The sequence below is a fragment of the Labrus bergylta genome, chromosome 16 (assembly GCF_963930695.1).
Source record: "Labrus bergylta chromosome 16, fLabBer1.1, whole genome shotgun sequence".
NCBI lineage: Eukaryota > Metazoa > Chordata > Actinopteri > Labriformes > Labridae > Labrus > Labrus bergylta.
The window spans coordinates 22215651-22238056 of NC_089210.1; the positions used below are offsets into that span (position 1 = coordinate 22215651).

Sequence of the window (22406 nt, forward strand, 5' to 3'; positions counted from 1 at the left end):
CTATTCAAAATTGGTTACAGTTCAAGCAGGAGAATGTCAAACAACAACTCACCCTTTTTTTCTCTTCCAATATTGTCTTGTGTTTCACATGTTTATCTTGCTTTGAGTTTAAAGGCTTGACGCATGAGGATAAGTTATTTTGTCAATAAAGTTGTAGACATTGAATCGGAAGCTACCGTAAAGCGGAAGTTTGTTTGTCGTGCGGCTGTGTGTTGTCATAACGACAGTCAAGATGGCAGCGATGGCGGCTGGAGACGAGCATGCTGCTTCTGAGGTTTTGAGAGGACTCGCTCGACATTTAAACTGTCTAAACGAAGACAACAAGGCGACGAGAAAGAGGGCTTTAGAGCTCATAAAGAGGGAAACTGTGGATAAAGGACTCTGCAGCAGCGTCTTACAGGAGGTCTTCTCTGCCCTCCTCAAGCCTCTCCTCAAATGTCTGTCAGACCCGATGGAGAGATGTAGAGAGACCGCCATAACGACAGTAACTGAATTCATTCGTTGTGTGCCCAGGCCGGAGGAGTCTCTGCCTTATCTCATGCCGTGTCTGGCTCAGAGGCTTGGTGAAAAGGAGATCCTGGAGCCCGCCGAGGAGCTCCGCCTGTCCGCCGTGGAGTTACTCACTCTGACGGTGGAGGTGTGCGGGACGCATTCAGCTCCGTATCTCAACGACATGATCAACATCCTGCAGAGAACCGTCGTCGATCCTTTCCCCGATGTCAAAAGAGAGAGTTGCAAATGTACCATGAGCCTTGCGAAGTCTTTACCAGGTGTGTTAGCAGTTTCTTTCTGCTGGTGTTGATGAGGTCTGTTGCCATGGTTTCCAGGCACGCGGACATGTTGACACTGCTGGGCCTACCTCTAAAATAAAGAAATATCATGATTTAAACGTGTTCCCACATCCATTAAAACACTTGAATTACCTTACATCAACCTCCAGTGTTTCATAAGTTGATATATTTAAATTTTAGTGACTCGCCGTTCACAACTTGAACTTACAAAGACATTCAGCCTTAAAACATATTGTCAATTATTCTGACTGTTTCTGACATTTAGTTTTGACACACAGCTGCTTGTTGACACACAGCTGCTGGTTGCAGTTGTGATAATATACATTTTAGACAAATTGGCCAATTTCTGTTTTCTTGTTGAGTTATTGGGAAATGGACAAGATCATCATCAACATATTCAACACATACCACTGCTCAACTCTTCAACTCTCTTCCACCTCTCAAGTCCCCTTTACTAAGCACCTTATCTCCCTCCCCTTCCCTCTCTCTCTCTCTCTATCGCTTCTTTCACTTTTTGTATTCTTTCTTAGGTATTTCATATAGTTTTGTAGTTTTTCTGTTCGTAGTATGATGTGTGTCTATTGATGTCTTATTTTGCTGTCTTTATTTATTTATTTATTTTATTTTTTACTGTATTTTGGAGTCGTTGTCCTGACCTTGTCTGTTTTTTTGTGTGTGCCTCATTTGTATATCACCAGTTTGTCACTTTATTGCACCTAAAAAAAAAATTTTTTTAAAAATGGACAAGATACTTAAAAAGAGGAATATCTTGCTCCAGCAACACTTGTAGTAAGATCAACTTTATTAACCATTTAGAGTCAGACCGACGTTGTTTATTGATTACCCTGAAGGCCACGAGCCGAAACGCGTCGGTCTAAATTGTTAATAAAGTTGATCTTCTTACTACAAGGGTTGCTGGAGCATTTTGACCTCTTCTAACCCTTTCACTCTTCGTGCACCTTGTCAGTTGGTGAAGTTTGTGTCAGAAATTCTTCTTTTTCTAAAGAGGAATGTCTTGCAACCTCGCAGGTTGCTTTAACCGCTGCTTTATTAATGTTTTATATCAATTGACTAATATTTTCAGCCCTACTAGTTATGTGCTTTCGCAAAGTTAAAAAAATATAGCTTGCTTCAAATTCCCTGAAAGCAATTTTTTAAGCAGTGGGGCTTGATTCATGCCCTGTAACCTCAATGATTCAATAAAGGCAACCTGTTAAGCCAGAGGAATTCACAACTGTGTCTCACTTTGGATGAATTCCTCTTTTAATTCAGATGCCACTAGAGTAAACACATATGTCAATAAAACAATTCAGTGATCTGGACAGAAAAACACACTAATGTCACTATGTTTTAATAGACAAAATCCCACAATCAATGTGTCATTTTTCAATATTAACATTATACTGGATTATTTGGACTAAATTGCATTGCCCTCTTCCTCTTCAGAGCACTTTCACATGCAGGCTGAGAGTCTGGTCAAGCCTCTCATGCAGACGATTGCTCATCAGCACTCCCGGGTACGAGTGTCTGTCATTGAAGCCACCGGGGCTGTCATTCAGCATGGTACTGGGAAAAACGTGGATGATGTACTCTCTCACCTGGCACAAAGACTGTTTGACGACTCCCCACAGGTTCAATTGAAAGCAGCTCAACACTATGTGTCATTGCTTAAAATGTTTAAAGCTTCCAGGGTCTACACTTGTCATTAAAGTTAGAGTGTGTGCTGTCATTAATACCTTACCTCTTAAGTGGCATATTCTCAGTAATGTTCATGTACGCTTGTTTGTCTAAGGTGAGAAAAGCTGTGACTGTAATTGTTGGGAATTGGCTACTTCACATGAGAGACAGATACTCTTATTTCCACAAACTCATCCCACTCCTGCTGAGCAGCATCACTGATGAAATTCCAGAAATAAGGTAAAGTAGATACTGTCATGTTTTACTCTTTGCTCTATAGAAAATATAACACAAGACACATTTATTTAAATCTAAAAACAACTTCCAGAATCGTATATTTGAATACTTAAAGTCTCTCATACGGAAATTTACAATAATGATCTGGGAGCTTATTAGTGTTTCAACTCCCATCCTGCAGACTTCTTGCAGCTGATTTGTGGAAACATGTAGGCGCCCAGTGGGAGAAGGAGAATGAGGAGGACATCAAGGACAAAATGGACTTTCTCCTCACCCCACCTTCCTTTTACCCACAAGGAGGTAAGTCAAAGCCGGCTTGATTTTTTTTCTCCCCATTTAGTTGTTCTGGTAATCACAATCAACTGGGTTCATTGCCTAAAGAAGTCCAGTTTTTTTAATTTATTTTTTGTCTCTGGCCCTTTTTGATTCTGCAGCAGTGCTGTAATGAGGCTCCGCCGTCTTTACATCTTTGTTCATTGATATTCATTCCGTAAAAGGGGAATATTATTGTCCAAGTGTGTAGAGTCTCATTGCATCACTGAGTTGTGATAGTGCTAGACCCACACAGCCAGACATGCACACAAATACACAGCGCTGTTCTCCCTTGCTGGATCCCATCTCACCCCTGTAACGCCTCTGTTATTACCTCCAGTGCCGACACAGAAGTGGGATCGGCCAGACGTCACAGGGGCGAAAATATCACCCCTTGAACGGGCAGTCGTAATAGGGCTTTTGATGTCAATGCTGTCAAACTCTCTCCATGTGGAATGACGGACAGGGGGTTCACACTGCTATGCCATTCGAAGTTATCACCCTAATCTATCTTCAAGGCTTTAACATTTCTTAATTTTCCTCAATTCTGTTTGTAATGTTCTATTTCAGCATTAGCTCTCAAAGATTCTGGGTAGATTTTGAAAATAAGATTATATTTAGAGCTGTTTTGCACCCACAAAAAGCACATTAAAATCCCTAACACTCCACTCAAATGCAAATACATATGCCAATGTCTGAATGTCACTGTTATCTTTACAACCATCCTGCAATAAATCATTTCACTTTATTACAGCACTTATATACAGGATAGTATATACAGTGAAAATAATGTTCATTACAGCAAAGTTTTCAGGGCAGGCACTGGCTTGGAAAGATAAGCTTCTGGCTGGGGGGCGTGAATGAGTGTGAACCTGAACATGGTCACTACGGCCTATAGGACCATGCTTAGTGAGTGTGTGAAGAGTGCAGTTCCTTGGCTGTTTTATGAATATATGACTGCCTTGTGTGCCACACATTTAGTCATGTGACACTGTGGATGAATGTGGGCTCGGCCTGGGGTCGGAAAAAGGAAAGGAAGAGGCTCCTTCTTTCTCTGGCTCTCTTTTTCTTGCTGTCATAAATCTGCCAGGCCTCCCAGTGTGAAGAGGTCTCTGTCAAACAGCGAAAGATGTCCACAAAGGAGCTTGTTTTGTCTTGTCCCGGTGTGTTTCGCTGATTTATCTCTGCTGCCCCTTAGTCCTCTCTTCCTCCCTCATTAGTGTACGAGAAGAAGACCGAGGTGGAGCAGAGAGGGAAAAGGTGGTAGAGCTGTATGCTGGATTTGAATTGTGGACAGCTATTTGAGAATGTGTTTTACTTGCTCTGACAAGTCCCTTGGGGGGCAATCTTAATCGTAAAAGTGAAAGTACAGAAATATGATAAGTTTCAGCTCAGTCAGCTGACATCTTAAAACCTGTTAATCAGTATTCTGTTTTTAGAGTTCAGATATTTTATTACCTATTTCATTATTGCAAAATGTTATAAAAAATAGAAAGATTCTAAAAATTGAGCTAATAAGAAATACTGCCCTAAACCACACAAACTGAATCAAATGTTTTGGATTTTCTGCTCCAGTGGAGCGTCCAGGGCTGGGTTGTAGAGAGCTCGTGGTGAGAAACCTTGGCAGACTGGTGCCGGCCATTTCCCACGACGTGACCGACTGGCTGGTGCCCACACGGGTCAGGACCTCTCAGCTGCTGGCTGTGCTGCTGCTCCACGCCGAAGACCACAGCACTCAGCATCTGCAGCCTCTTCTCGCCACCTTCTACCGGGCCTGCACAGACACAGAGGGGGACGTGGTCACCAATGTGAGTTCCAGAGATCTATTTATCACTTTAGCAGGATGTTAAACTTTAAAGTGTTATTAACCTTTTTCACATTTAGTAAAACTCCACCTCTGCACCAACACAATCAGAGTGTTGTGTTTTAAGTCAGGCATTGTCAGACAAAACAAATTCAGGACACATCTGTTCATCTGTTAGTCAGCATGTCCTTAATATAGACTGGGTCAAGCGGGGCACAGGGACCTGGGTTATGTAACAAATTGTAAAAAAAAAAAAAAAATCCTGATCTCATTCTCTATGCCTCTGTGTCTCTCTGTATCCACATCTAGAGCCTGTCAGCTGCAAAGCTCTTGGGGACTTTTGTTCCTCCTGATGTCTTCCTTAAGCTAATGTTGGATCATGTAACAACGCCCTGCTCTTCCTCTCACCCCTGGGCCCCACTCATGGTGCTGGTTGCCGTGCTCGGAGGCTGCCCCAGACCCCTCCTTAAACCGCACCTTAAACAGATCACAAACACGCTTGCCCAGCCTGACGTCTGCCAGGAATATCAACAGGTCAGCAGAAAGAAGTTTGGGTTTGGTTGTGATTCACCTGTTTTTAACTTATTTATCCGAAAAGGACCGCTCTTTGCTAGTTGTGACGTCTCGTCTATTTACGCTGAGTACCACCACATCCTTCAACCGTTGTTTGCTGTACAGCCTCGGTGCACTATGGGAAGGGAAAAAGTCAAAGACGAAAGTCAGACTTGTTTTGATGATATCTTTGCCAGATTTTCTCTGCCCCAGCTGCCATGTCTTGATTTTCCTTCCTGATCTGTGTGCACCAGCTGTTTTTCTTTTCCACTCTTATTAGGTGATCTTGGCAGTGTCATAGAAGGTCATTTTCTACCCTCCCTGTGTACCCTAACACTCTTATTTTTGGCAGTGACAGTGCAGCACAGCAATACATATTTCTTGCCTAATTTGTCCCTTATCTAAGAAGATTTCATGAAAAGATGCCACTTCTATTTGACAGGGCTCTAGTTGAGAAGTAGTTTCAATAACACTACTGTTCATGCTGAGTTCAGTGGGTTCAATCTTCAGTAATTCTCCAAAATGACAAGACACTAAACTGACAGGCATGCCACATGGGATTTTCAAATCTTACATTTTTTAAGTATCTGTATTTTAATTATGCAGACATGATATAAAAGAACACAACCCAGTGGAAAAACCCATCGATCCAGGAGCACTCTCTTCTCCACTGTTCTTCCTCTTGTACTAAATATGTTTCCCTTTCAGAATCAGAATAACAATTGTCTGACAGAGAGCTATTTTCTGATCCTAATGCATTACTAACTCACCTCACCTATTCCTATGACCATGCAGCCCCCCCAGTGAGGCATGGAAGAATTTCCTCCCTGTGATAATAATAACAAAAATCCGCAAATTTCACGTGACCCCTGCATGGCTTCTCTGACCCTCTGAACAGACAAGGTCGCACGTAGCCTTTGTTTTTTTTGTTTTTTTTATAGCTATGTGTAAGGTTCCAGCAACCAAAGTGTGGTTCAGCCACGCCATTAAGAGAATCCCTGAAATTTCAAAGCCTGTCTGTTCAAGGCCGGTGATAAATGGGGAGGGAAGTTAACCCCCCCTCTGTCCTCCTTCATTCCTATCCGACGGGGTCAACTAGAGACAGAACTAACAGGACAGGATGGTCAGCATTGTCACACAGATGGAGGGAGACCTCTGCTTCCTCTCTCTCTGTTTCTCCATCTATCTCTCTCTGTGTTATTCTGTCTGTCTCTGTTTCTGAGGTCAGAGCATAAAGCCCAGCCAGACAAAGCACCTGCAACATTCTTTGTGAACAGAGTTCACAGAAGGGAACAGGGCAAGATCACAGTGAGGCTGTAAATAACACCATATTAGACAGAAGCACCTGCATCCCTGTTCGTCTCTGTGCTGAAATGCTGACCCAGAATATTAAGCAAACACTTAGTGCACAGCTGCTCGGTCCAAAATGTTGATTTCTCCTTCTGCTCCTTCATATGGGACAGATTGTATATGATAATGGTTTAATAAGTTGCAGGCACAAAAACAACAAAGATATGAAAGTAGACACCCTTTGTTTTATTATATTGTATTTCTTTTTAAATGAGGTATCATAAAAGACTTTAAAGAGATATAAAGAGTTATATGCCGCTTGAACCAAAGGCCAAGAGAATGAAAAAGCTAAGTTTAACTTGGACATAAAGAGGCCTGTTAAGAAATTAAACATAAATAATCATCAAAGTGAACAGAGGCGAGGGGAGCTGCAGGGCTCCGTGGGGAGTTTGGGCTACAGAGATTTGGAAACTGATATATGGTACTTCTGCACAACTTAACCTCCTCGACTCTTTCAAGTCCCTGTTTTCTTTTCTTTATTTCAGTATTTCAGGGAAAAAGGCAGCTTACAAAAATAAATGGCAGATGCACAGCGAACAAAATAAAAATATTGGACTAAAATTGAACATGATGTCAAGGGTTTGAGGGTAAATGAAAGGCAGGCCAGTGGTCAGAGAAGCCACCGTGTTCTTAGGTACCTTGTGTAGTTTATATGGTGTGTTTACTTATGAATTATGAAGGGGTTTCATTTAAAAGGGGTATTCTACAGAGGAATAGCAAATCTCCAACATACAGTAACACACACACCTTTTATACAGCTGTGTTTGGCAGGTCATTAGAACATCTGTAGGGCTGGTAAAGTCAGGAACAAGAGAGAGGAAGAAAAACATAAAATTGGTCATAACAGTAAATTTACATGCATATTACAACCAGGCTTTCTAAACTATGAACATACTGTCTATTTGATACGGATAAGCTGGAAGAAAAAGAAAGCTCTGTGCATTTTCCTTTTGTCCGTGCATGGAAACGCTCCTGCCCTTGTGTCACAAACACATATATTCTGCTGAATACACAGACATGCTGCCATATATCAGCGTGTCTCCTGCGTGCCTGCCCTTTGTCATGAGTGACAGCTGCACACTGCTGAATGACAGATGAAGAGAGGAGAAGAAAGGCATGATAGCAAACTTCACCTGTCGGTATTCCCATGCACCGCTGCTGTTTGTTTTCCTGTTGCCCTAGCAACATCAGTAGCTGAGGGGGTGGTGGGCTCCCCACTGGATAGGAATTCATTGCCTGGTATGTCTCCTTAAAGAGGAGTCCCATACCGTATGTGTGTGTGTAATTGATGTATCCAGTGGTGGACAGATGCACACACACTGTGTAACAAGGCCCCCAGAGCGTGCCCAGGCCAATGAAACCAGGTGTATCTAGCCTGGTTCCAGGTGTCCACATAGTGATTACACTGCACCGCTTTTTCCGCTCTCTCTCTTTCTTTCTCTCAGCCAGCCCTAATGGTTGTTTTCTCAGAATGTATAATATGTGCGTCTGTGTATGTGTAGGCTAATGTGTGTGTGGGTCTGCCACTGTTTGTCACGTTATTTCCACTATTCCCTGCCTCCTGCTGTGTTTATGGGCCAGTGAATAGCTCTGCCCAAAGTCGGGATTTCCCCTATCAATGAGTGTGTGAGTAAGCTGTGAAGTCTCATCAATGAGGGCAACTCATCATGGTTGTTCAGAGCTACATAGAAGTTTAGTTAAACCTCAGATTAAAACCAGAAATTGTCTTCACAAACTTAACAAACCTTCAGACTCATGAACAGGTTTCCCCCCCCCCCCCAGTGTGTGCTCAAGTCTCTATTGCAAACATTTGTAGACTGGAAGTCCCTTAGCTCTCTGTCCTCCTATTAAGCCCTGGCTTTTTAATACTTTTGAGCATCTTTACTTAGCTTAACACTTGTTTTCTTTACAGATAAATTCCAGGCTGTGCTTTACAGTAACTTCTCCAATTTGTGGAAAGATATTGCGCCCCCTAGTGATAAGGCTCTGATATTTTTTCAGTCAAGCTCTGTGAGTGGCTTTTTTTTTTTTTTTTTAGTAATGGAGCATACAAGGTTTCTCCTCATCAAGACCAAGACAAACACCTGGAGGGTACTTCAAGCCTCCAAAAAAAACCACTCTCTCTCACTCACGTGCTCCCACACCTTCCATTGCCACCTTCAATTCCACCCCCCCCCCCCCCCCCCATCCCGGTGATGGTACCGAAATTAACCTGAGCTGCAGGTCTGTGACTTAATGAGCAATGAGCTCAACACAACACGACTGACAAGTAATGCATTCTCACACATATCCACAAACACACACAAACACACACACACACACACACTCTTGTGTCTGTAGATGTGAAGTTCTTGCTTTGAGTTATTGCAACTTGTGAATCACAAAATAAGAAACACAGGTGTTGTGGTTGTACTTGAGATGAGAAGGACATTATTTGGTAAAGAAGCTTAACTCCAACTTTATTTATAACCCAAGATATTACAATATTTCTCCCTCTTTCCCCAGGTTATGTACTTGGAGCAGTTGTTGGCCTGTGTGGATGTGCTGCTACGCCAGTGTGAGTCAGACTGTGGCCCTGTCAGCCTGCAGCTGCTGCAGGTGCTGGTAACTGTCCAGAGTCTCTCCACGGAGCCACATGTCAGCGAAAAGGTGACAAAACACAACTTTAAACTATGATATAATATGAAGACACAATACCAGTTGCATCCTCTCTGGCACTCTGGCCACTATTTGTTTTTAACATTGTCAAACCAGATGCTAAACTCACCTGTGTGATCATTAAATTCAGTGGAATTCAATGGAAATCTTTTGCAATTTTTCCACATTTGAGTTTTCTACTGTTTTTTATCATTATGGTAAGCAGGTTTTATGAAGCAAGAGAGCTATTTGAGGAATGTGAGAAGTTCAAAGTAGGCATGGCCAACAATATAATTACCCACTTAGCCAGGGGAGCTAAAATTGCACCTTTGGATTGGAACTTTAAATTCAGACCTACAGTAGGTGAAAGGAGGTGGGGTATAGTGGAAAAAAAGGCAGACAAATATGGAGAAGATAAATTTGGAGGGATGGGTTTTGTTTCCTAACAAGTGTGTGTCATCACCCCAGCCCCCATTTGTGTCTCCATAACGCCTTTTCTGGGTCACTACAACCAAATGATATGCAAGCAGCAAGCTTTTATGTTGTGGTCAGCCTCAAAATGTAACCGAAACGCCGACAAGTTGAGCCATCAGTATGTGAGGCAAGAGTGTCGCCTCGCTGCTTGTCGCCGTAGGAGGTTAATGACAGGGAGAGGAGCGGGAAGGCCTTGGCACTGATGCTTACTAGACACCACATAGGCCACCAGTGTTTGACTGTTTGTTTATATGTGTCTGCATCAGTCCATAAGTCCAGACTGGGAGCAGCGCTAGAGAAGAGATGAGAAGGAATGGATTAAGAAATAGAGAGGGAGGGTGAGAATGGCCTTGGGCATTCCCGGACCCAGAGGAAAATCAGTACATGATTCCCAGAAATGGGGCATGGCTTTCCCATCACTGGACAGCTCAGGGTTGTCTAGCTGTCTTCTGAAGGGGCCGATCTGTGACTCAGACATTGTCTCTGTCCCTGTGTGTCCCTGAGGGACTATGAAGGGAACTATGAAGTGCCCTTAAGGTCAGTTCCCCTGCCCTAAAGAGCCAGCTAATTATTTACTCTCATATCTCTCATTCTTGCCCTTTCCTCCCAGCTCGGCTTTATTGCTTTGTGTCTGTGTGTGTGGGTGTGTGTGTATATACATGTGTGCAAGGGGTTCTCTGTCGGTTCCTGTGCCTTTGTGACATCCTGTGTATTCGTCAGGGTTTTTGTTTCTAAGTGGTTTTATGTGTAAGACCTCATCTTGTCGGCTGTGTTGTTCTTCCCATGGTTTCACATGATGTTTTGTCGCGTCCCATGTGCATGAAGAATTCCTGAAATTGCAAGTAAACAGCTGTAATTGCAAAAGTTAAACCCAACACTCTCAGCTCTGCTGTCACTTTTTCTCATTAACTCTTCAGACATTTTTCTCTCACCCAATCTTCTGTGTCACTTGTTTTTTTGTTGGTTTCTTTGAATATATTGAATAATGTGTTGACATCATTTTCTTCCACCTTTCTGTCCCCTCGTCAGGCCATGGAGAGCGTACACTTGTTGTGTAAGGTGCAGGGCCTGCACTCAGTGATGGAGCTCTTTAGACAACATATGGGCCATCTGCTGGACTGGCTGTCTGCCTCAGTCAACACCTGGTCCAGTTACTCCCCGCAGAGACTCCAACTGCATGTCATAGTCACACAATCAGGTGAGAAGTGAAGCCTGAATATTTTAAAGACATTGCCAAATTGTACAGCAGGTGCTGAAGAAATACAGTAAGTTTTTGGTTTTTTTTTAGAAATGAGCCTGTCAAAAGACATGTTAATGATGAGAAAATGGCTGCATCTGTCATCAGACTCAACATATACCATTGGGTCCAGTTAATCCCAGCAGGCTGGTGAGACTGTATTATCCATGTCATGTTTTATTAAACATTACTTCATGGAGTGGCTTTAGAGGCCATTGTTTCTCTATCTTGTACAGACACGTCATATTACATTTTAATCATCACGCTGTTTGTCCTGTTCACACATGATCCGTCATCATGCAGAGCAGATGAAAACCAGCAGCTGTTACAGCAGCAGCACTGATTGTCTTATTAAAAGGACGTGGCATAAAAAATGTATTTTTCAGAAGTACAAGTCGGTCATATCTGAGCTTGTTTTTAACATGACCTGTCTTTGTTTTGAGCATTTTCATTATATAATAGTTGATTCAATATAGGCTCTGTACTTTTTTCCAGTAAAGTGCCTTGGTTTGAATTTTAATCATTTTTTCTTACCTAAGCAGAGAGGTTCATGGTCAAGCATGGCCACACGGAAAAGACAAGGCTGTCATTAGCACCAGTTGGCTTACTGACTTTTGTAAATCCCTTTTTCTCCCGTCAGCCGCTGTGTCTGAGACTAGTCTAGAGGGGTCAGGCTTGTGTGTGTGTGTATGGCTCAGTGGGTTAAAAAGCTGTGACCCTGTCTTTGGTGCAGAGACCTTCACTATACCTCTCTTTATACCAAATAATCCTCCGTCATCAGCACCCCCATGTGCCACACTTTCATCTCCATGTCTTTCTCCCTCCCTCCAATCTTTTTCTAATTGACCGGGCAGCTTGGTACCCCTTTAATCCACACACACACTCGCACATACACACCCAGACTCTCGCATGCACTCCCACGGCTAACTGACCAGTCCATTCTAGGTCCACTCAGTGATCCCCATGCAGGTCACTACATCAAACGGCACCACAGCCGCCTGCTCTTGACCTTCCCCCGGATCAAGGCCACTTTGAAGCTCTTTGTGTGTTAGAATGTGAGTGTGTGTATCTATGTGTGTGTGTGTGTGTGTGTGTCTCTCTGTCTCTGTGTGTTTTATTTTCACATGTTGAATGCTACTCAAAGCTTCCCTAGGTTTGGTCCAAATGGAGGACCTACAACATTTATTATGAGCAGATGACCGGAGAGCTGGCTTCTTTGTTTAATGTTGAATGGTTTAAAGGGAATGGCCCTCTGCTGACCAAGTTACGGTAGTTAATTTGACAACTGAGAATTGGTCATTTTGCTTGCTCATCAGCTCTTTTCACACTTTTTTTTTTTATACAGGAACAGTTATTGCCATCTCATATCCTCCTCACTGTCTTTTTGTCCTGCAGCTGCTGCATGAATAGTGAGTGAGGTATTGAACTTTCCGATCCTCGCCTTGATATATCCTTAGTAGGTACAAGTCAACATGCAGAAGTTTCCTCTTACACCCTTTGATTCACAAGTTCCAGTTGGATCGAATAGTTCTTTCTCTCTTTGTTTTTCTCTATCTCTTTCTACTTTGACCGCCACCCTCGGGAAGTGTCAGGATTTCCTCTGTCTCCTCTCATGTCTGAGTCCAAACAGGGCACAGACACTTATCACTTATTACACATACATGCAGATTACTAAATATAGCTCTGTAAACATGCTTTCAGACTATTGGTGGGTGTGTGTGTGTGTGGGCATGAGTGTAACTGGGAACACTCTGACTGTGAGTTTCTCATTTTCCTTTAAGAGACTGTTTGATAGAAATTCTCTTTCAGACAAAGACTGTTTTTATGTGTCACATCCTCAGAGTTCTGTGTCACTGTCTCAACTATTCATTGAGGTCTCGGGTCAGTAGACATGAATGAAGTCTCTAGTTTGTGTGTGCTTCATCTTGTTTACTTTATTGGTTTAGGCTAGGAAGAATTATAAACAAAGACAAAGCATTAATGAAGGTACCACTATTAAAATAAAAATATAACATACTTTTTTAAGGAACGGTTTAGACGTTGGCTCAAAAACTGAAAAAGGTTGATTACCCTCAGACTAATTAATGTAATGTGGCTTTAGGTAAAAGCACCAAAGATCCAATGATGCACTGTGCAGCTTAGACAACATAAGACTTAATTGGCTATTTTAATCTTGCAATAGTGGCTGGGCATCCTGTAATCTGGAGCTAAAGACCAAGACAAAATCCATGTGAATAGAAAGTTCCTGATTCAGACTGAACACCTCTGTGCTCAACCCTCTAAATGTTCTCTGAAGGTTTCTTCTGTATGTACTCTGTACAGACCATAAAACAGATATTTCTCTTAAAAATCCCAATAGCAGTAATGCAAAATTGTATTTGTTTTAAAGGTCCGGTGATCGGGGAGTATTTGGGCCAGTTGATGCCTCTGCTTCGCAGCTGTCTTCAACCAGACAGAGACACAGAGATGAGGATGAGCATCTTCACAATGCTGGCTAAGTTGCTTCTGGATGCAGCCAACACATTGGATTCACAGGGGTGAGAGGGACACACAGGAGCTTTACACAAATCTGTTTCCCAACCCAACAAATGGAACAAGCTTGGAAGGAGTTGTTCCTGTTAAATCTGATGTGATAACACAGTCAGACACTGATACACACGCAAATAACCTGCAGTTTCATTTTCAACTATTTCATCACTGCATGATATCACTTTGTGCTTTAAACTCAGCAAATTGTTTGGGTTTGTCTCACCTGAGTTTTGGAAGCTATAATTATTAGCACAGCACCTATTTTCAGTCTCACTTTAACCTGTACCACACCCACATGGGACTTTAATTAAAATGAGGCACTCAAAAACACAAAGGTGTGTTTTCATGAGGTCATTCTAACCTCATCAGCTTACAAAGGATCATATTATTTGGTATGTTTGACTCAGTTAATCTTTCTTCAGAAATAACCAAGCACAAACAAAGTCACCCCAAGGAGTCCTGTAGAATTAAAATGTCTCTTTGGGAGTATCAGTGAGACTAACTGGAATTAGCTAATCACTTGTGCATGACTGAGGAAGATAGGGCACATTGTTTCTGAATTGCCCCTCAGTGATTTAGTAACACCATTGAATTGTAATTCACTGTTGAAAGATGAAGGATAGAAGGAGCTCCTGTTTGTGGGTTCTCCCTCTCTGTGCCCCCCCCCCCCCCCCCCCCCAGACCCTCCAGAGTCTCCTCCGGGCCCTCAGCTGTGCAGCCTTCAGCCTGGAGCTCAGAGCTCTAATCTGAGGGAATGCATTAAGCAGGAGGCCCTCTCCGGCTCTCAGTGATCACAGCAGCTGCTGCCGTCCATCAGAAAGACAAACCTCGTCCATGGGGTTTCCATGGAGATATCTGTGCGGTGTTTGACTAACCCTAACCCAGGAGCCATAAGGTCCAAGAGGGTTGCTAGGTGCTTCCATTGGTTAACATGAGGGGTGGACTGGTAATCTTTGTGTGTTGAGATGCCTTCAAAGTGCCTTTGAAGGGAGCCCAGTAGTGTAAAGACTACAAGGCAAAGTGGTATCAAATATCAGTGAAATGTGTTGTATAAACAACACCAATGTTCTTAAGCCAAAACATTCTTTTGCCAATAACATGGAAACCGGAACATTGCTCTCAGCTTTAATAAGATCATTTTATCCTCAAATTCACACATTAGACAAAAGAAGACTCTGTCTCTTACCCACTCTCAGCGTAGCCACCTGTGCTGCTAAATGCTTCTCTCATTCCTCAGCTATCAAAATCATCTCCGGTAATCAAAGGACTATCAAATCATGTTACATCTTCAAAAGAGTTCAAACAAATGCTTAACTTACCGCGAGCACAGTATGTGGTGCTGTGCGGTCTACCATAATATCTCCTCTAATGCTTATCTTTTACCTCCATTTATGATTAATGTTCAGATTTTTGCCCAGAAAATGGTAGCCCACACACACTCTATGTCATCAAGAGGACAATGATAGTCATAGAGAAAACCTCTTCTCTCTGTTCTATTACCAAAAGTATATAATGACAGCTCCGCTGTCGAAAAAGGAGAAAGGGAGAGTAAATTTGTGTACAAGCATGTGCCTTTCATCCAGACAGACACATCCACACACACATAATGTCTTTGTTTCATGTGGGGTTGTTGGGCTGTGATTACAAAGCTGGATGTGAAATTTAAATAGAATGTGAAGTGTTGAGATGTGGCAGGCTGAAATCATCATTTACAAAAGAGATTAATGTTTTCACTTTCATGCATGTGTGAACAGAAGGTGTCTGTCATTAGTCTTGATTCAACTGGAGTGAGATCTTCCTCTTATTTAAAATGTAGTTTCCTACAAACTTCACTTTTCAATTTATGCATGCGGTAATTAATCCATGAAATATTTACTAATAATATGTAATGTGATATGTAACATGTAATATGTACTAGTTACAGAATTAAACAGGTAATTTTTTTTAATTAGTCATTTTGACGACAGAAACAATATCTATAATATCTATATCTATCTATTTTTTTAATGACTGACCAACATCATTGGTTGACAAACGTCTTGTTCATACATAACATTTCTTCTGTGGCATTACTGAAGCACAGACAGCTCCATCATTAAGATATCATCATCAACGTTCTGTGCAAGATGTCATGCTCTTTAAGGACATACAACTGTAATCAATCAATCAATCAATCAATTCTAATTTATACAATGCCAATTCATAAAAAAAAGTTATCGCAAGTCACTCTATAAAAAGAGCAGGTATAGACCCCACTATTTTATTATTATATTTCATAGACGTCCAACATAAATCCACCATGAGCAACCACTTGGCAACATTTTGCAAAAAGGTGACGTCCCACTCTTCTTTCCTTTGGACGAACTTCATATAATGTGGAAAAACATCTTTCCATCTCCAGGCATCAGTCACGAATCATGATGAGCTTTCAACACCTGTCAGAATGAAGAGACTGAACTTACTCATGAGCACAGTCTTGGCTGTTTTAGTGGCACACAGTCTCCCCCTACTGGCACTGAAACATCACACCACACTTAATCGAACATCTTTGCAATTTTACTGTGACACCAGCTGAGCAGCCTGAAGCTGGCGACAGCTCCCAGAGCTCGTTGATTTGGAATGAAACTGCGGAGCAAACTCTGGAAGTGTGAGAGAGAATGTTAGATAGAAATCAGAGGGAAGGGAAAGGAGGACACCCAGATGTTGAAATCGTCACCTCCTGTTCTCCTCAAGTGCCTCCTCACACCTCCCTCCTGCCTAAGAACAAGTGTGGGAAAATGTCTGTATTATGAACATTTTGTTGCAGTTGCATACCCAAAAGCCATAATCATTCATGTGTCCTCAAAATGGACAGTATGATACATGATTGTAAAAAGGAAATGTTAATACTAATAGTGATTTTTCTCTCTTGTTCATTTCTTGTCTGGTATTTTTCCTCTCCCTCCTTCTAGTCATTTTCACGATGAGTCAGAGAGGTTTTTATGTGACATCCTGCTTCCTAACCTGGTGTGGCAAGCGGGACGTACTGCTGCCGCCGTCCGCACTTCTGCCCTCAGCTGCCTGCTGGCCTTGCTGCATGGAGGGGCCATCACGCCTGGACAGGTAATTACACACTCTGCAGAGAGGCCACAAATTCAAACACACATCCATCTGCCTGCACATAGACACAAATGAGGTGGTGTTTTATCTATTTTAATTTCTGCAAAGGGACCCATAAGCATTGGAGGCAAACACCGGATGTCGAAGCTCTACAGTAGTAGATTCTCCTGTTCTGCATTCTGCAAAACCACTTTCTATTGACTCAGCTGTAGAGGAAAGATGTGGTAGTGCATTCTTTCAATCCATCAGGAGACGACGTTTACTCCAGTTTCTCTGTTTCGTCCATTTCACATCAAAATAGACGGTCCCACTTGGCCTTTTAGGAAAATATATTGTCCGCCATCTTTCTCCTCTTGGCTGAAAAAGCTGGCCATGTCAGGTAGCAGGTGTACACAGGGGCAAGCGGGTTCACATACCTTTGTCCCCGAGGAACAATGCTTCCACTGTGCTTGGCCCTTGTAGGAACTATCCTCAGGACATGCCCTTGCACCTGCCTTTCTGAGCATTTGCCTAGTTACAGTATGTGTCCTGTCACACGAGCACATCTGGCTGTGTTTACCCTCGCGTGTCCAGTGTGACCAGCTGAAACCGGCTCACACACCTCTGCTATTCACACGTCTGCTTCTACAAGACAGAGCAAACAGCTGGGGGACAATGTGAGCGTGGATGTGGGAGTGTGGCTGGGGTGCAGTCTGATCGCACCCAAACGCCTCCCAAAAATGGACCTTTGCATTTTAGTTTAGAGTTAGTTGGAATTCAAGTTGAGATTAAATAAACAGCATCTCCTGATGGATACAACATCAGAAGGCTATGAGAGTGTAGTTCTACAGGAAAACACACTCTCATTTCTAAGGACGTTGTTTCCTCACCACTCCCTGTGAAAACAATTAGCAGCTCCAGTTACACTCGGCACCCTCAGATTGTCACTGATGTAATGCCGGATCATTTCTCAGCCAAACTTTCCTCTTACTGTCTCCTTCCCTCCCTCTCCCTCGCTCCATTTTTTGCTTTTGGCCATAAAACAACAGTGTGACAGAGGCTTTAGCCATCAACCCTTGGCCTGTGGCTCAGCCTCACCTTGTCTGTCCATTTCCTCTGCTTTTCATCTGTGGGTGTGATGAAAACATCGCTCCTCGCTGGACTCCCGCAGTTTGGCTCCATGCCTGTGTGTCTGTACAAACTGATCCAGACCTGATGTGAATCTGTCATAGTTCAGGTGATATTTCACTTGGGTATAGAAAAACATAAATTACTCACAATTCAACATAAGTCTGGAAACTGTTCTATAAGCTTCTCCCAGCATTAACCTCACCAAGCAGATGTATTTCCTGGTTCTCAGTGTTGATCATTTAAAGCACAACACTTAAAAGTGGGCCTTACTATGCAGCTTCAAAGCAGTCCCTCCAGTTAGATGTGGGATGATAACCTCTTAAAGGGATGTACATTCTTTACCCATTGTGGAAATATACAACAGTGGCTTAATATCAGAAACATATTTTTTTTTAATAAGGGAGAAAAGTGCCCCTTGGCTTTAAATTGAAGAAAACGTTGACGATTGTGTCATGAAACATTTAATAGATTAGTTTTCTGGCCTTTTATGTGTGCAGCTGCTGTGTCTGGAGGAAAAGCTGCTTCCCCTGGTGTTGTCGGCTCTAGATGAAGACTCTCAGATGGGCAGACTGTTTGCTTGTCGTTCTCTGTCCACCATACTCAAACTTGCAGGAACCAGTATGCACCCCGAGGCCCTCAACAAAATCTACCCCGGTAAGTCACAATACACTCAAAAAAAGTGTACTACATTTTACCACACTGCACAATGAAACTTTCATGCACGCTTTGAAATTATGTTTGGCAGTGTGTCCCACTTTATACATCTAATCTTGGCAAACTGGCTGTAACAAAAACACACTTTTGTTTTCTTGTTCACTTTTGTCTTTCATGAAATAACTTTTCTCTTGGGAATTATTTTATTCACTGGGGCCGTCTCTCCACAGAGCTGGTGAAGCGTCTGGATGACAGCAGTGAGGAGGTGCGCAGCGGGGCTCTTCAGGCCCTGGGGCTGTGGTTGTCCAGCCTGACCAAAGACTACAACTGTGACTTTTACACTGCTCATCTGCAGCTCCTCTTCCAGCAGCTCCTCCTGCACCTGGATGACCCTGACGACTCGGTGCAGGGCAACGTGCTCGGTGAGACTGGGTGGGGTGGTGTGGGGTGCTTGAACCTGGAACCTCAGACAGAAGGCAATGCTCATGTCATTAAATGTTTTGTTGAAGAATTTATCTGGATCTTAGAAAATAGGACAAAGTGTTACTGTTTTAAGATTAATTACATCTTGAATGTACAGTAGTTTTTAATCCATTGTTGACATTCCTTCATACAAGTACTGATAAAAAATAAGCAGAGACTGTGAAAATAACATCATGGGAGGCATATATAAAACATCCTCATGTTTTTAATACTTGCATGTGCCATGACCTATGACCTTTTAGTATCTGAAAAACATGTTCAATTGTAACAAATACAAAATGTGTATCTTGCAGAGCAGCCTGCTGTGTCATACACACCCACAGAGGGATGCAAAGAATTAGGGGTATCCTCTAGCAAAAATTAGATAATTGTCTGGCACACTGCCAACACATTCCCCTTGTCTTCTATTTCAAAAGATGTCCGTTTTTCTCCTTCTCCACACAATTCATCACTGATAGAAGCTAGACCAATTCCCCCTGCAAATGTAAGCCCTTAGTGACAGGGCTGGAGTTGAGATCCAGATATAGATCAGAACCTACCTGAGAGAGACACTTCACAGGTTGACCTATGAGAGCACCAATATCTGTGTAACTCCCCTGCAAGATCACCTGGGGCAGATTGGGCTAATCTCTGCCTCTTCACCAGTGTTCTCCCAAACACTCAGAACAGCACCATTTAATCACAACCACATGGGAACCCCTTCCCCTTACCACCTTTCCACATCTGTCCTGCAAACCCATCCTGCTCACTCTCTCCTAATACTTTTCTCCCCTCACACCCAGTGTCTTCTGTATTAGCCTGTAGCAGCGTCAAAGCTGTGTTTTATAGACGCATCAGTGGAAAGTCTGAGTTCAATGTGCGCAGATCCTCTGGACTTTCGCTCTCTCCCACTCTCATAGATGTAAGCTGTCATTACTTCTGACAGGAAGCAGGTGAGCGCTGATGCCTTAGCCAGCGCCGTGAGGCCTCGCTGAGGGATCTCTCATCTTTATACGACTAGACATGGAGGAGAAGAGATAAAATAAAAAAAAAGAGAACAAAGTATTCAGGCTCACACCAGATGCAGCAATAGCTTCCATACCATGAATTCTATCCCTGCCAGTCAGTGTTTGAAAGCTGTCCAAGAACAGAAGGCAATTTTGTTGTTGCCACTGGTTATTGGGTGTCTGTGAAATTGACAGCAGGAGGCAGAATATCATACATACTGTATGTCTGTATTTCATGCAGTTGAGTGAGTTTGTGGGTTGTGTTTTAAGGACACAGAAAGCTATTCTTTATTTCTATACATTAAGTTTATAAGTGATTCATCTGACCTTTGCACTTTCAAACTATACTTAATATGAAACTTTAGTTATGAGAATTCATGTTTATTTTATACATTCTTTTGTCAACAAATCCCATGAAAAGACCCAAATTCCTTATAATGGATAATCATGCTAAATGTTGTACTAGTGCCTATGGCTAATTGATCCTACTAATATGACCTTTAAGATGTGATCCCTGGGAAGTACAGTGAATTCTTAGACGGATCAGACTCTATTTGTGAAATGAGATGACCTCACATGTTGCTGAGTGATCGTCTGTATCTGACAGCACCTTCAACCGCCTGCACCACAAATGTGGAAGCATTCCTCACTCTCATGCATGGCGCTGTTTGAAGCTGTCTTTTTTTCCCCCCTCCTCTCTCTCTTTCTTCTTCTACATCTCTTTGTTCCTCTCAAAGTTGATCCCATTCTTATGCTTCTTGGATTTCAAAAGCATATCTGTGAAGTGGCTTGATGTCTGCAGCATGTCCTGACAGCATGACGGACAGCACCTCTCATCTATTCTTCTCTCTCCCTCTTCCTTTCCTCCGCCCTGATAATCCCACTGTCCTGGCAGCCCGGCTGCTACCTGCTCAATCACACAGACAGTCGGCATGGCGATAACTCACTTCTCACAAATCATCTTTGTTCTCATTTTAATTCAAAGTCTCACTCCCCCGCCCCACCTCCATCCGAGTACAGTATACACAAAAGCTAAAAAGTCCCCTCCATCTCCTTGAAGAACAAAGGCGGGTATCAGATGATGAGTTTACATGAGCTAACTCATCCAGAGTGATGGCATGTCACCACTTTTTCTTTGCGGTTTCAAATCATTTCCCATTGACAGCAGTGCGAGTAATTCAACCCACCTCTGAGAATCAGCATCACGGTGTGGGAATGATGGCAGGAAAACTTGATAAAGGGACATATCACCCCCCCAGTGGAAGGAAACAGCACCTACACATTCAGTATTTTACCTACAGTTGATGAAAGTAGTTAATTTGTGCCACCTACTGGTGAAGGGTGAGCACGTTTCTTGGATTTTATTTTCTGTGATTCTTTCTACGTATGTTTTTTAACCCTGTGAAGACTGTCAGTAAAACTCTTCCAGCCTCTATGTGTTCAATAAAGGGTTAGAGATTGGATTGCTTGTCAGAATCAACAGGAAGAATGCCTTAAGAGCAGTCATTCGTTTTTTACCAGTCTACCCCTAAAATTGAACTCAAAGGAATAGTAAGATATTTTAGACATTAAGGTTATTGACTTACTTTTAGAGAGTAAGATGACAAGATCAATACAAATCTCATATCTGGTGAGCAGCTAAAGCCAGCTTGCTTAGCATAAAGACTGCAAACAGGGACAGGCAAAGAGTCACCTAATCCTTGTTTGATATAAGTTCCAGATTGCTCACTCCCGTCCTGTCCTGTTTTGTTTGCAGAGATCCTGAAGAAGGGCAGCACAGTCCACCCTGCGCTCCTGAAGAGGGAGGTGGAGGCGGTTAGGGACAAACAGCGGAGTTCTGAATACTGCGACCAGCTGCTTCAGCACATCAGCTCACTGCTCACAGAAACTTCAGCAGAGTGAACCGAGTGACATAAAACACCTAAAATAGAAAAAATGTGCCTTCATTTAAAAAACATTTCCTCCCAAATGTAACAATAGGCATTGGTGATATACAAATATGATGCTCATTTTATAGACTTGTTCTTCCTTAAACTCCACTGTAACTACATTTCAGTCCAGTTTTGACTGTGTGAACTTTTAATATGCTTTTCAATTCAATGCATTTTGCTTAACTTTTGTTACACTTTTGTTCTGCATCTGTTCCCTTTATTGCATTCCTTTGGTTCTGATGTTTGGCATGAAAAGACACTGTTTAGTTGTGTTAGAATGTTTTTGTTCTATCCTAAGATGTTTTTTGTGCATACCTGCACCCAGTCACTCAGCACCCCTGCCTCCAGATGCTGCTGAGCATGGGAGAAGCCTGGTTCTGTGATTTTACCTTCAAAAAAGAAAACCTTTTGTTATTGTATTTTGTAAATACAAATCTTTTAAAAATAAATCAAAATGTAAAACCAGCTTTAAGTATTTATATGATTGTTTTTTTATGGGTATATCTTGTCAAAATGTGATGGTGAAAATACAATTTTACACGT

The 22406-nt window shown here is 42.4% G+C and overlaps 1 protein-coding gene across 1 annotated transcript; it reads left to right on the forward strand.

Moving 5' to 3' along the window:
* The first annotated feature begins 206 nt into the window (after positions 1–206).
* Positions 207–22329, forward strand: LOC109994525 (dynein axonemal assembly factor 5). Its single transcript, XM_020647908.3, has 13 exons — positions 207–770; positions 2238–2422; positions 2584–2708; positions 2887–3005; positions 4593–4825; positions 5131–5355; positions 9229–9372; positions 10864–11032; positions 13461–13608; positions 16552–16702; positions 18307–18463; positions 18694–18885; positions 21689–22329. Exons 1-13 carry the CDS (start codon positions 233–235, stop codon positions 21832–21834), a joined length of 2532 nt encoding a protein of 843 aa, XP_020503564.2. The 5' UTR covers positions 207–232; the 3' UTR covers positions 21835–22329.
* Positions 22330–22406: the final 77 nt, after the last annotated feature.